The sequence below is a fragment of the Limulus polyphemus genome, unplaced genomic scaffold, assembly GCF_000517525.1.
Source record: "Limulus polyphemus unplaced genomic scaffold, Limulus_polyphemus-2.1.2 Scaffold473, whole genome shotgun sequence".
Classification (NCBI taxonomy): Eukaryota; Metazoa; Arthropoda; class Merostomata; order Xiphosura; family Limulidae; genus Limulus; species Limulus polyphemus.
Window position 1 is genome coordinate 246555 of NW_013666083.1, and position 15335 is coordinate 261889.

General features: G+C 31.5%; 1 protein-coding gene across 2 annotated transcripts in view; it reads right to left on the reverse strand.

Annotated features, from left to right (window-relative positions):
• LOC106458491 (glutamate receptor 1-like) overlaps positions 1 to 15125 on the reverse strand; it is a 162552-nt gene extending 147427 nt beyond the window's left edge. For both annotated transcript variants that reach the window (XM_022384719.1, XM_013918011.2), the window contains exons 1-2: positions 14912 to 15125; positions 11063 to 11212 (exon numbers count right to left, since the gene is read on the reverse strand). In XM_022384719.1, coding sequence (XP_022240427.1) covers positions 11063 to 11212; positions 14912 to 14990 — 229 coding nt within the window. In that variant the 5' untranslated portion in view covers positions 14991 to 15125. The remainder of the gene's footprint in view (positions 1 to 11062; positions 11213 to 14911) is intronic.
• Positions 15126 to 15335: the final 210 nt, after the last annotated feature.

Genomic DNA, 15335 nt, shown 5'->3' on the forward strand with positions numbered 1-15335 from the left:
AATGCAAAGAAGATAGTAGGGATGGTATTTGCATCATCCCTACATATTAGCATAGGAACACAGTGTAGTATAATGTTAACAAACAAAAAATAGGATAAATTAAACTCAATTGTGATTGAACAGTTATTATATTACTATATGTTAATTTTTGCCTACGCTATTATGTAGGGATGATGCAAATGTCAATCACTACTGGCTTGTTTACATTTGTTTTTGAAGGATTGACATCAGCCATCCTTATATTTACTTTCTTTTTGAAAAGTTTTTCTTTACTTGTTTGCTTGTTTTTTAATGCAGTATTTCAATAAACATAAGAAAGTTGTTTTTATAACCATGCTCTAAGTTTAATGAGGTTCCAACTGTATTATTTATTGTTTATCAAGTACTGGCTGCTAAGTGCCTGTTTCACCCTGTATTTAAGCTTTTTGAAAGAACATTATAGTTCTGTAAAAATGTTAGCTTCAAGAGGTAATAATAACATAGTTTACATTAGAATTTTGATTTTTTTTATTTACTACTAGTTAATGATAGTTATAAAAGCGGATACTCCGTTTGAAACTATATCACCTCGACTTTTTTTCTATGATACTTACAGGCATTGCCAGAACCTGTGACTCAGTCATTACATAGATATTGTTATAAAAGGAAACACTGTATAGTATTGTAAAGTTCTGATGACCTGTTGAGGAGATATTTAAAATACCATTTCGATGAACAATCTGAATCATCCCTACATAGACAGTGCTACCGCCTGCCTGATCTTTATTCCTATAATAAAATGTGGGTAGTTACAATGCTACAGGCCAGATTATGCAAATTCTAACCACGCTGATTTCACAAAAAACTGGCAGACAGCTGTCAGAACAAATCTGTATTTTATAAAGTGTTGATTCATGAAAAATCCACTCATCAAAATTGATTTTTTTTTATGATGCGCTATTTTATCATCATGTCAAACTCAAGATACCTTTATGTTCTACTGCGGTTTTAAAGTGTGGATATTGATATTCAAATATCACAAACTTTCAAACATGTTTTCTAATGGAAAATGACAAATGCAAGTGTGTCAACACATTTTGTTAGATAATCTTTTAGCTACTGATTTACTATGAAAACAGATTGGTCGAAGAAAAATATATAATAAAAAAGTATGGAAAAGCACACTTTCAATAAGAAGGGAATTTTCAATCTGAACAGCACCTTAGATGCACGTAAGTTGAAAGACTGAACTGCCAATTCAGAGACACCAAGGATTCAGGTATAGTAGTCCCTAATTATAGATTAATGACCAGGTGGAAGATAGCCAACCAGTTGCACCCGATCTCAAACGAGATTTATTCAGGTCTTTCAATCGAAAACGGAACTGAGAAGAAAGACTAGGCTCTGAAAAATAATCATGTTTCTCGAATTATGGCTTATCTTCTTTCATGTAATATGTTTCCTAGATCTTATACACTTGAGTGATTATAATATTGCTTTGACTTTATTTCTTGAAACAGTACCAGTTATATTACATTTATTGGCAGTTTTTTTTTTTTTGCAAATTTAAGTCTAAGTCGTAAAAACATTAAGGGGAATGTCTAATTGATACTTTATGAGTGAGATAATTTCTAATTGTGACATTTGTTTTTACAGTTTGACTTAAGATTATGAAATTTTATTAAAAGAAAATACATTATACTATCTATATTGTTCTCCATTTCTGTGTACAACTAATCAAGATCGTAAATTGAATAAGTTCCGTATTCTTCCACACGGCCAGACGTTGTTGAATAAATCAGATGAAACTATGAAAAATCAAGTTGTAAACTTTGTGTTATTAAGAACAGAATTTTAAGAAATAGCTTTAATTTTGAGTTACCTATACTAAAACAATGGAACTTAATTACAAGTTGGTTTGGGTTTAGAATTTTCATAAACCTATTATTGTGTCATAGCAATTTAAGAAAATGAATTATTTTGAATTGTAATTTCGTAATTTTGAAATTCACGATGTTAGAAAAACACGTAGGTTCAAGAGGTCTTAACATAAAACGAAAACATCCTATAACCCGAGCGCTTTTGAAATGTGGAGCTTTCTTCTTCTTTCCCAGTTTGCCCCTGAAGAAGAAAGGTACACCTTTCGAAAGCTCTCGGGTTATAGGGTTTTTATTCATACATTACTAATAGGTTGACGAATATCAGGTTCTTCTTAATTACAGTAATAATGTTTATTTATTTATTTATGATGCAAACGGATACGTTTAAAGGATAACGTATTTTGAACAGCAAAGATCATATTTCAAAACGTATATCAAGTAGTGGCTCTAAATATGATAAACTAAGAAATCAGACATTAAAGAAACATTGTTTTAATGTAATATCTGTATGGTTTTAGGGAACGTCGCTCAGGTGAATCACATAAAGAAATTATGGAAAGCATAAAGGCTATAAACATGAGTGTCCTGGAATACCACTAGCTTCAAAGGTTGATAACTGTATCACAATACATCAAATGCTTTTCTATTGAGCTTGTAATATGTACTTCCTTACGGATAGTTTGATTATCTCGCAATAAGATGCAGCTTATTTAGTTGAAATCACAATACGTAGATACAACACTATAATAAACTAATGATTTTTGTATTACTTAACATTTTAATTGTGGCGTTGTGAATATAATAAATTAAAATGTTTTCCGAATTGTAGCCCTAATTGGTCAAAAATAATTGAACGTTTTGTTTAATAGCCACTAAGGATCACATTAGACTGTGTTGAAACGTTTGAATTAATTAAGCCAATTTTATATTCACAATAAAGGAGCGGCACTTGTTCAGCAAACTAGGTTTTTTTTTTCCTTCCTGAACGAGTTCCTTGATCACATCAAAGAAAGAGGGGGGAGGCACAAAAGTAATTATCAATAACTCCTGATTAAATGTAAGCTAACATGCGTTGTTGTTGACGAGGTCAGTAGGCGGTTTAGATATTGGCTATTTTTTACTCATTTAAGTTTAAGATACTATAGTAAAGTATCTAAAACACACAATCTTCCGTAAAATTCGGTTTTGTATTAGCAAAAATCTGCACTACAGGTAATCGAACCCCGGATTTTAGCGTTGGAAGTCCATAACCTCACCGCTGATCCTCCTAGGGACCAGTAACATTCAAACTATTAACCATTTTAATAGAGATTATATATTTTTTAAGTATTTGTTTATATCTGAATAAAAAAATTCCAAACACCAAATTAATATTTAAACGTGAACAAAATACTAAGTTCTAATATTTTTAATACGCTGGTATAGAATCCATATTTCCAGAAAGCCAACACTTTCCGGATAACTTGTTAATTCAGACAAATGTGCACCAGATTTACTTAAAACGGTTTAATCTAAATTTTTACAGTAATTCGATTACGAAATTACTTGCAGAAAATATATCCTTCCAATAATAAAAAGTTGAAGATAAAGAATAATTTTTATTTCATTGATATTCCAGGAAAATAACACATTTGAATTACGTTTCCACTTTTAACTACTGCAATTCACATTCATAATAAACCTAAAAGGAAATAGAAAAATTTTGAAATAAAAGTAATATAATATCCATAACTTCAGATTAAGTATCTGTAGGTATATTGTTTTTAGTTTAATAAATATCAATTAAGAGCTAATAACGATCCTGTGTTGTTCATAGTGTTTGTTTGAAATTAAGCACAAAACTACACAATAGGCTATCTGTGCTCTGCTCACTACGGGTATCGAAACCCGGATTCTAGTGTTGTAAGTTTGCAGACATTCCGCTGTGCCACTGGAGGGCGTTCATAGTGTTACTCGTCCTTTGTTTGCACAGAATTTGTTTGATTTAACTTCATAAAAATAAAAGAGTTCGTGTCATTGTGACCACAAAGCTCATCTGATGTAATTACACATGTATTACTTAAATGTAAAAATGTAATCTTGCAGAAGAATCACATAACTTACATGTCGTGTATAGAGTGGAGAATAAAGCTTCCTATTAATCGTATAGTTGCTATAATGAAGCTTAACTCAGTTCCTCCTCTTTCTTCTTCCAGTTTTCTAATCTTGTATTGACCTCACAACACAAAAACACCCCGTTTTTTTATCACGATTAAACTATCTTGGTAGCACAGTGATTACTAAACCTTTTGCTCTAAATTATCAACGATATGGTTGTAGAATGTATCGTTTTCACACGATCATATTCCCTACTATATATGAATAAAATAACCTATTTTTTGTTTGATAAGGAGTTCAGAGCTGTTAAACATTTCTATTGGTTGCACGAGACATATCCACTACCTTAAAGTTTATACAATTGTAGTTTTAACAGTTATGTTTCAAGACCCATAGCTTAATTTATTTGCTAAAATGTTAAATTGGCTATAAAACTAGTCATATTCTACTATATATATATAAAGCCTAATTTATGGCCCTAATCACTAGTTAGTGGTTTATTGTTATTGCTAGGCTTAAAATCTAAGGCAGCTACAATTTTCCGTTGATTGCAATCTAGTAAATCTACATAAATTTTGTTTAAATATAAGCATGTTCTTTATAATTAGAAGTATATTTTATTTAGAAATTATAGAAATATTATTATATTGTAACTATACATTTGTTAGGAGCTTTCAAGTATCGGAAACTTTGATAATTGTAAAAAACGTAGATAAAGGAAAATCCTATAGTCAAAATAATCAAATTGTTTTGAGCAGTCAGTAAGCTTTTTTTAAGGCCTAATAAACTGTTATTTTTCCGCAAACTGAGTTTCCGTACTAATAAATTTGAAAAGTGGAGTCATTAGGATACTCATTTGAAGTAGTTCAAAATACTTTTACGTATATGTTTTATTAAGCAAATTTTATTGCTTCCTTATATATAGCTTCCTAAGAAACACATTTTCCCAAGATATAAAGAGCAAAATCAAGTGTTATATAGTTACGTGATCAGTCCTTTCACCTCTATTTATGTAAGCCTGACGTAATACTCGTGCTATTTGCATCTTGTGTAAGCCACTTTTTCTAAACAGTCACAAAAATGAATTATCAGCTTGAAATGCTGAGTAACACTACTATGACATGGTTTGTTTCTTATTGCAAAGCTACACTATCACAATTGTCCTTCTGCGCTCTGTTCGCCGATGGGAATTGAGTCCCAGATTTTTGCGCTATAAATCCGTAAACTTACCGCTGACTTACCGGGGGGACACGCTACGGTGAATTTACATGACATAAGAATTTAACCCATTCACTAAGACATTTAACAACGGAAATGTATATATATAACTGTACTTTTAAAGAGAACAGTGAAATACGTTGATAAATTAACTTAAAACTCGTGAGTAACGCATCGTAACATCTCCGTATGAATGCAAGGATGCTTTATCAACGGCGGACAATAATCTTCCGGAGTGGGTTACACGCACCTTCCGTCAAGATAAGCTACAGCTACGGTGAAGAGAAGTAGGCTTTGGTTTAAGTTATCGAATGGAGATAAGTTAAATAATTTATTAAAGTGTAAGTGTGTACAACCACCTATTATTTGAAAATAAAGTATTTATTGTTAGTTACACTTTGCACGTTTCTATAGAAGTTCCTGCATGCTAATGACTATACAAGAACTAGCTGTAACGTTTTAAAACAGCAACTGTAATATTTATATGTAATACTGTAATATCGCAAAGTATTGAATGTAGCAAAGTACACACTACAACAACACATCTTTAAAACCTATAAGCAGTATCTGTAACATCTATAACTACTAACTGTACTACGTAATAGCATTAACAGAAACATCTACAACTACTAACTGTGAAATCAACAAGTACTAACTGTAACACCTGCAGTTACTAACAGAAACATCTTGAAGTACTGACACCATCATCATCAAGTGTTAACTTGAGAATTTCAAACAAAGTTTCCTGACTCATTTTCTAACTCTAGATTTTTGAGTCGAAAAGAGATTTAATTATATAACAAAGAGGTTTGTAAATTTTTAGAATTTCCTTTTACGTGATGTATTTGTGGCATCTTCAATAAATCTTTGCTTTAAAAAGCAGTAAAGAGTATGTGGGTTGAGTAACATGTCCCATGTAGGAATGCTGTTTGAAACCAAAACAAGTTGTAGTTACTTAAAAGTAAGGTCCTGTATTAAAACATTTTCCTCCAAAAATATAATGGCTGGCATAATAAAATAAAAAATGCTTCATGTAGAAATAGCGTCTGCTTTTCCTGAAACGCTTCTTAGGAAAATTGTGACATCTAACTATAAAGTTTGGTATCCGCAAAATAGTTTAAGTTGCCTAAGAATACGGTCTGACATTAGAAATATATTTTCTCTTCTATATAAGCAGTGCATGTATAACGTCCACACAGTTTTTCTCCTTATAGGAATACGACCTGATATTAGAAATATGTTTTCTCTTCTATATACTATATAAGCAGTGCATGTATAACGTCCACACAGTTTTTCTCCTTATAGGAATACGACCTGATATTAGAAATATGTTTTCTCTTCTATATACGATATAAGCATGGTATGTCTAACGTCCACACAGTTTTTCTCCTTATAGGAATACGATCTGATATTAGAAATATGTTTTCTCTTCTATATAAGCATGGTATGTATAACGTCCACACAGTTTTTCTCCTTATAGGAATACGGTCTGATAACACAGTTTTTCTCCTTATAGGAATACGGTCTGATATTAGAAATATATTTTCTCTTCTATATAAACATGGTATGTCTAACGTCCACACAATTTTGTCCTTATAGGAATGAAGTCTAAAGTCCTCCATAGTGCGTTGCTGTTCCCTGGTTATAGTGTCTGGTATCCATAATAGCTTTTGTTTAATATAACTAATATTTTCCAATGATAACAATATGATATTTTTAAGCCTAACGTTAACATGTGTAATAATTAGCTCAGCTACAATATAGTATACATGACTAGTGTTTTCATGCATTAAATAAATTCCTTGTAGTAAATATTTCAATTACAGTACTTTGTTAGTTTTCTGTTTTTATGATATACTTACCGACCCAGCTGCTCAGTGAATATAATGATAAATGTTAGCTTGGTTTTCAATAATTGGCTACATATCTTTTTTTTATAATTTATTACTATTACGTAAACTGATATTACATTAGAATAAATTAATGGCGTAATATGCCTATTCATCAGATTTTAGTAGTTAGAGTAAACGGAAAGTTTTAAAACAGTATTAGGTAAACGAAACTCGATTTGTTGGTCTGGTAAGAAAAACATTACCTGATACTATAGATAGCAATCCTCGTATCGAAACTCTGCATTCCTAAAAAAAATATGATATATTGATACTTATGTTTTACTTGTTCATTATTTATTACATTAACATTTTAGGGGTTTGTTTAGCGTTTTTTAGCAGAATAGTTTTTTCACAGTTATTCTTATATAGTTTTATTATACTATTAAAATCATATGGTCCCACAGTGTCTTCTATACCGTTTTTAATTTGATTGAAAATATTCAATACGGTAGGTGTCGCTAATACAAAGCCCTACAAACAAATGACCAGACGATGATGACCTTGTCGAAACGTTGTACATTTGCTGTTATGTTAAACTTATATTAAAGTTTCTCTTCATTACCCATTCAAGCCGTCTCCAACCATTATTAGTCTCAAAGTGGGTTCCTCGCCATCGAAAATGACCAGACGGTATCAACTTAAAAATATCGTTCTAAAATAGTCGGGACAGGCATGACCTGGTGGTTAGGGTGCTCGGCACATGATTTACAGGTTGCGGTATCGAAACCACTGCCGAATACACTCGCCCTTTCAGCTGTAGGGCAGTTATAACGTAACCGTCAGTCCTACTATTTGCTGGTAAAAAAGCAGCAGAGAGAATACGCGTTATTTTATTCCCTGCTATCAATATTTTTAATGAAAAGGCTTTAAAAATATTTTAAAATAAATTTATAAAAATCTCACTTAAGAATTTCATTTTATTAACACTTGTAAAAAAAAAAAAGAAACAAGAGCTATAAACAGCGCAAATAGCGTGAAAAAGGGCAGACATTTTTACCAAAACTTGATTTTTAGTGCAGTTATTTTTGTAATGTAAAAAATGACTTAATAGACCATCATCCTTGGTAAATGTAACATCGCATGTCTTTCAAACTTCATTGTAATGTTGGTTTCTTTAAATGTTTGGTAGATATTATAGTAGTACTATATTTATTTTTATTATGTACACACTAGGTAAAATCACTATAGTCATGGTTTACGTTGCTGAGATGAAAAAATTTGCCAGATGTTAGCAAAAACATTGTAAACTATGATTAATTCTACTTGTCAGAGTAAAATTATAATTTCGAAGTTAAATTTTAAAAACACATATTACCGTAAAAATTCTGGTCTATATGTTAACATTGTCAAGTAAATTAAATTTTTCCTGCTTTATTAATTTCTTACAGGAAAATACCTCAGAAATGGGTAAATGAAAGGCAACTATATTTACAAAGTAGTGTTGAATTAATTGCTTTAAAATTTTCAGACTTTACCACTTAGATCGTCCAAAAATGTCTTTGATTCTAATGATAAACATACTGATAACCTTTTGGTTTCTCACATCCATTAAACCAAAGGCCCGGTATGACCAGATGGTTAGGGCGCTCGCCTCGCAAACTGCGAGTGACGGTCAATCCAACTATTCGTTGGTAAAAGAAGTAGGCGGTGGGTGGTGATGACTAGCTGCCTTCCCTCTAGTCTTATACTGCTAAATTAGGGACGGCTAGCGCAGATAGCCCTCGTGTAACTTTGCGCGAAATTCAAAACAAACAATTAAATGAAAATAGTACTAAGAGAAGAAAGTTTTATAACTGCTATTGAGTTGTAGGCCTGTTGAAAAAAAATATAATTATCTGCGTAGGGCGATTTAAAGCACGTTATCATAATATGTTCAGGCTTAACATCACATGCAAAGTGTTAAAAACAATTTCTTATGATAAAACTTCAGCATCTAATTTTTATTGTACCTTTATTACACCATGGATATAAAATAGAAAGATAAATTTTGCTTTCATGTCAACTCACGTTCACAATGGAGAAAAACAAAACGGTAAGTAGATAGATATATTTATAGACATCTGCGCATGATATTGCATAACTAAACACCAGATTATGGTCAACCCGAGAGAAAAAAATAGAAAACGACATTAAAAGAGTCCCACAATATGTAGGACATAGAGAGGATCGGCAGCACACTGAACGATGAAGGTGTGTTTCTACGTCAGAGTCATTTAGGATAACTAAATTTTATGTAGCCCACAATATGTAAGACATAGAGAGGATCGGCAGCACACTGAACGATGAAGGTGTGTTTCTACGTCAGAGTCATTTAGGATAACTAAATTTTATGTAGCCCACAATATGTAGGGCATAGAGAGGATCGGCAGTACACGGAAGGATGGAAGTGTGTTTCTACGTCAGAGTCATTTAGGATAACTAAATTTTATGTAGCCCACAATATGTAGGACATAGAGAGGATCGGCAGCACACGGAACAATGAAGGTGTGTTTCTACGTCAGAGTCATTTAGGATAATTAAATTTCATGTAGCTGATTAAACATAGCATATAATTGTGTAAACAGTTAAGTATATTAAAAACAATAAACTTCAGTAAAGTGTAGTCAATAGACGTACGTTTGTTGGTTGGGACTTTAAGAAAGACACATATCAACGTAAATTTCTCGAAGACGCCCAGAGTACTTTGAGTTTGTAGATTAAATGAAACAATTGCGAAGTAAACTTATCTATGCAGCACTCATTTTGATTTATTTCAATTTTCATTTTAGGAAACTAAAATGTTTCAACTATTGATGTTACACAAATGTAACTTCATGTTAACTATAACTGAATCTGAGCTAAATAGCGAGATGCGCAGCTAAAAAGTCTATAGGTATGAAATTAATTTTTCAGCTAAAATCACTAGACACAGAACGGATACTCATTCTATTTTAATAAATTGTACATAGTCATTAATTCAATTTAGTTTTTCAGATTCAACTATACAATGAACTTATAATAAACAATTTAGTTTAGTTACAATTACAATACATAAAAAATAGTCATCTTTAAATTCTCGGCCTTACAGTCAATGTTAAATTATTGCTCTAAATGCATTTGTAATTTTTCTAACGGAAGCAAAAACATACAAATAGATCACACTTACGTTTCATTTCATCATCCATTTAAGCTAATTATTCAAACTTACTTGTGACACCAAGCAGAGGTTTGAATATGGCATATGACTACGTTTATATTGCAGTTGTGAAATACTCAAAACATTTTTGAAGTGTATTCTGATCTAAGACAAGACGTGTATCCTGATCTAAAACAAGTTGTTTACTCTAGTGCATAGTATAAATTTCAATGTCCAATAAATGTTATATTATTATGTAATAAACTTCATGATATTTGTCATAATTGGTTATCTTCGACAGTCTCGTACATTTTAAGATAATTTTCTTTTCTCACATGAAATTAGTTACGCAGAGTAATTTCTTCAAGCACTAACTTATACAGACAAATTATGATAACTATATAATGTCATTAATGACATAAAATATAAGTAGTGATACCAAAATGTATTCATAATTACTTATTGATTGATTGAGTTATATTGATAATTAATTACATTAGCCTGAATAGCTAAAATAATAAATTATTACAAATTTCGGCGCATGCTTACAAAGAGGTTTTTTTTTCCTTATTAAGGAAACGATAATTCACCAAGCATGTTATCAATAAATAATAATGATAATAATTCCTCCGTATAAAGAAGAAATAGTCATCCAACTATATATCTAATATCTTCGAATGTCTTATAAAATCACATGATATACCTTTAATGCCATTTCTATTAAATTACTGACTGTATTTTATAAGAACCGTGCAAACGTACTATAACTGTGTAGTTTACTTGATTATTTCGATTTAACTAAGTAAGCACTAAACGAGAGTATAATTTGTGAACTGATTGTGTCCAAAGTAAATAAATAATATATATATATATATACTTACGTTCCCTGGCGACTTTAAAGGGATCATCGCTATCTACTTCCTCTGGTATACTTTTCACTTTCATTCTTGACTGCCGGGGCATATCTTGCATATGCAGGAAGTAGATGAATGCCGTTTTCATCTCGCTGGTGCCAGGCGTGAATATGCCCCCTGTGCGTTGTACATATAAGAAAATGATAAATAGTTATATGTTAGTGTATATTGTATACAATTAGTAGTGTGTAGGGTCATAAAAGATTGTCATAATAGCCTCATTAGATGTTATGATTATGAAACACTAAAGTAAACAGCAAAGTTAACAGCTGATATAAGGACCCAAAGCTGTTATAGACCATTTCCAGTCCACATTTGTCAGCTATAAGAGTGTTTTTGGTGTGCAATCAGTTTTAATGTGCACCGCTTCATCATCAATGTTTAGTTTAAGTTGGGTCCCTGAATATTATATCTAATGGTATACATTTGTTGTATGAAATTGATTATATTAAAGAGTTTCAACGTGCACGTGCGACGTAGATGAATATTTTAGTGCTAAAACCTTACCTTAAATAACATATCTTCAGTTTAAAGTAAGCTTATAAAAATCTTAATTAGACAAATACATTTAAAGAGATCTTGGCATTAATACAAAACCTGGAATGACTTGGTGGTTAGGGCACTCGACTTACAAACTGCGAGGTCGTGGGCTCGAATTCCGTCACCGAATATACTCGCCTTTTCAGCTGTGGGACATTATAACGTTACAGTCAATTCCACCATTCGTTAGTAAAAGAGTAGACCAAAAATTGATAGTGGGTAGTGTTGAGTAGTTGCCTTCCCTTAAATCAAAATTAGGTACGGCTACCTCCGCACAAAATTCAGTAAACAAACAAATAAAAACTAATATAACCCGTTTTAAATCCACAATTTTCACTATAAAGCACAGTTCCTATACACCGCACATAGAGAAATGACCTTATTTAATAATTAAACTTGATAACATTATGTTCTGACACAATCTGTTTTCAACCTATAAAAAAAACTATATAAGAATTTTCTCTAAAGATGTGTTTTTATAATAGCTTAATATTGTGTTTCATAAATAACATAAGTGAATATCATAAATATTGTTAACTTGATAATCCTATGAAGTTGTTAATTCACTGGAGACGTGAAATTCATTTAATTGGAAATTGAATCCATGCTCTTACTTTCCAGGCAAGACTCAAACGTCATTAGTTTTTTGGTCGAATATTCGCCTCATTTTTAGGGCATTCCAATTATACTCTAATTCTCATAATCTTAAAAAATGCAATGCATAGATACTAATACTATTTATATAGCTTAGAAATCCTGCTAGTTTCTTTACTTAAAAACAATGAAGTAAAGACTAACATTAAAGGCATTTTAACCTCTTAGATGTGTTGCTTAACAAAAATAAAACTAGAAGAGCTCAAATCAAACTCTTTCTAAAGCATCAAGTCTATAGCGTATTAACTGATGTTCTTTATAAATTTCATATTATTCAAAAAGTTGATATGGCATTCAAGAGTTTAATGATAAACGTAATTATGAGACATGTAAACGTGACGTAATAAAAAAACTGACTTTGGAGTTAAACAAACTGTTGTCCCTGATTAATATTTCAATACGTTACCTTTTAAAGTTTATCTCTTATTTTCCTTTATCAATTAGATAAAAACAGACTATTGATTATTACAATTTAAACATTAACATGTGAGGGTCTATGAATTTACTTATGTTAAAAGCACTTTAAAAAGCGAAGGTATTAGAGTTTTGGGCCAATTATTATTATTTCAATAATATATATTTATCTGATATAGTGTGCTTGCTCTACTTGGTTTGAATATTGTAGTTATGCGTTGGCACGTTGGTTCCGTATCCTCTGGAACAAACAATAAAGAAACTTATGTCCAGAAATTGCTCTGATGAAATAATTAGTATATAGTATGAATATATCCGTAACATATCCTAACTTAAAAAAATTACATTCAATCTATACCTCAAAGTAATTTTATTCAACTGTTACATTAGAATAAACATGCGAAACGTTCATAATATTTGGTTAACGTGTACTTACTTCATGCATATATTCATTCCATCATTTCCTCAACAATAACTATATTAAACACTAAATAAGATAGTTAACCCTAAAATCAGAAACGAAATTCCTTAACATTTGCACTTAAGTAAGAAGTATACAAGTGTAGTACCTGGTAAAGATTATGAACGAATATTATAAAACTACTATGTTCACTGCACAGCCTAATAGGTTAAACTTGTTACCTATATCATCCAATCTATTTTAATTTGAAATTATATTTGCCCTTTATGGTATTCAACATGTTTCTTTAAGTATTATGTAAAATGTTTAAGCATTAAGTAGATTTAAATTCCAAACATTATATTATTATCACAAGATCTTATAGGTTTTATGAAAGTTAATACTTTCCGTAAATATGCTTAGCGAGATGTCAAAATGTAGTGCTTAAGATGCTAATACTTATCCAGAATTGGCATGTTTCTATGATATATTCCTGATATAAGGTATTCCACTGAGGCATTGTTTTTGTTACATTCTGTATATTTAGGGAGTTGTTTTTAGAATCTGCAACATTACTTTTCAATACAACACAAGTCTTAAGTCATAATAATAAGTTAAATACTTATGTTAAAGGGGGAAACATTAAGAAACATCTTTATCATATAGTTAATTTTCCATTTTCTCTGGGTTTTTTTTTACTTCCAAAATACTCTAATTTTAGAACAGTAAGTACTGGCTGTTCATTTGCGCATTTTTTTACGGTGACCCGTAATCCTCCATAGAATTTGTAGTCTTTAATGTAAGTACCAGCTCCAACTCTTAACTGAAGCAGCTTTCGTTAAAAACTTCGTTCTATTACCTGTTACATCTTTTTTTTGTATCATACCTTAGTTATAATGCACTTTTTGTAAGCTAAACATGTTTTAATATTTCGTTTTAAAAGGTTGGTGTCCTCTTGTGGCTCAGCGGTAAGTCTGTGGACTTGTATAGCTAAAAGTTGGGCACAGAACAGATAGTTCATTGTGTAGCTTTGCGCTTAACAACAAAAACAAATAAAAAGGACTTAATTTAGACTTTCATTAAAACTGTGTTTGTCGGTGGAGTGCGATACCTCTTTCAAACGTTTCAGAAACTTCTAGGTTTACTTGACTTCTTTCTGGACATGTTGCAAATACATAAGCTTTAAGTTATGTCTATTTCGATAAAACACACAAAAATATCAACAACATACATTCGCCATTTTTTATGAAAGAAACAAAGACAAACGAAACTTTGTCAATATACACATTATAATCAGCAACTAATAAATGTCGTTTCGATTATTACACTTTAATGTAGGTAGCAGCTTCACCTCTCAATCGGCATAGCTTTCGTTAATAATTTAGTTCTATCACCTGTTACGTCTTATACCTGTATCATGGTTTGATAAAAAGCACTTTTTTGTAAGTTAAACATGTGTTAGTATTTCGTTCCAAAAGTCTAGCTTATATTCCATGTTCATTAAATCTGTATTTGTCGGTTGAATGCTATACAACCTAGAGTTCTGATGACAGCTGTTTTAAACGTCTCCCACAACCTTTATATCTACTTGGTCTCTTTCGACGAATTTCAGGGCCTTTATTAATGTTAAACTCAAGTCGAGAGAAAAACAATCTAAGTAAGAAATAACTGGAGGTGACGGCATATTTAAATGTAAACTTGGGTTAAAAAGAAATAAAGTATGCATCATCTCTTATAATAGAATAATAATATCTTTGATTACCTTAACAGAAAACAAACAAAGAATTGTGAGATTAGTTTTATCCTACCTATAGGTATTTCGTCTCCCAAACTCCGAGAAAAATGTAATACCAACGTTAAGTATAAGAAAATTGTTGCCATCATCATGCAATCAAAGGTTGTTAGAGAGGAAGCATGATGGAACCTATGCCTTTGACACACGCTCAGGATTTTTCAAACTTTGCTTGACGCAGTGTCCCCACTGTGTTTCGGAGAAGGCTCTGAGTTTCGCCGGGACTAATCTCGTACATCGGCAATATTCCGTGTAGGCTGGTCGGCAGGAGCTACCAACGCGATATATCTGCGCGTGCGTGATGGATGCTCATCACGAAGTCACTGGTAGTGGCTTCTGCCGACAGTACGTCTCCTGATGGGTGGGTTTATGTTTGATTTATGAAATGGCTAGCACTGTTTATTAAGCTTTTTTTTCAAGCATCCACTACAATTGTTTTA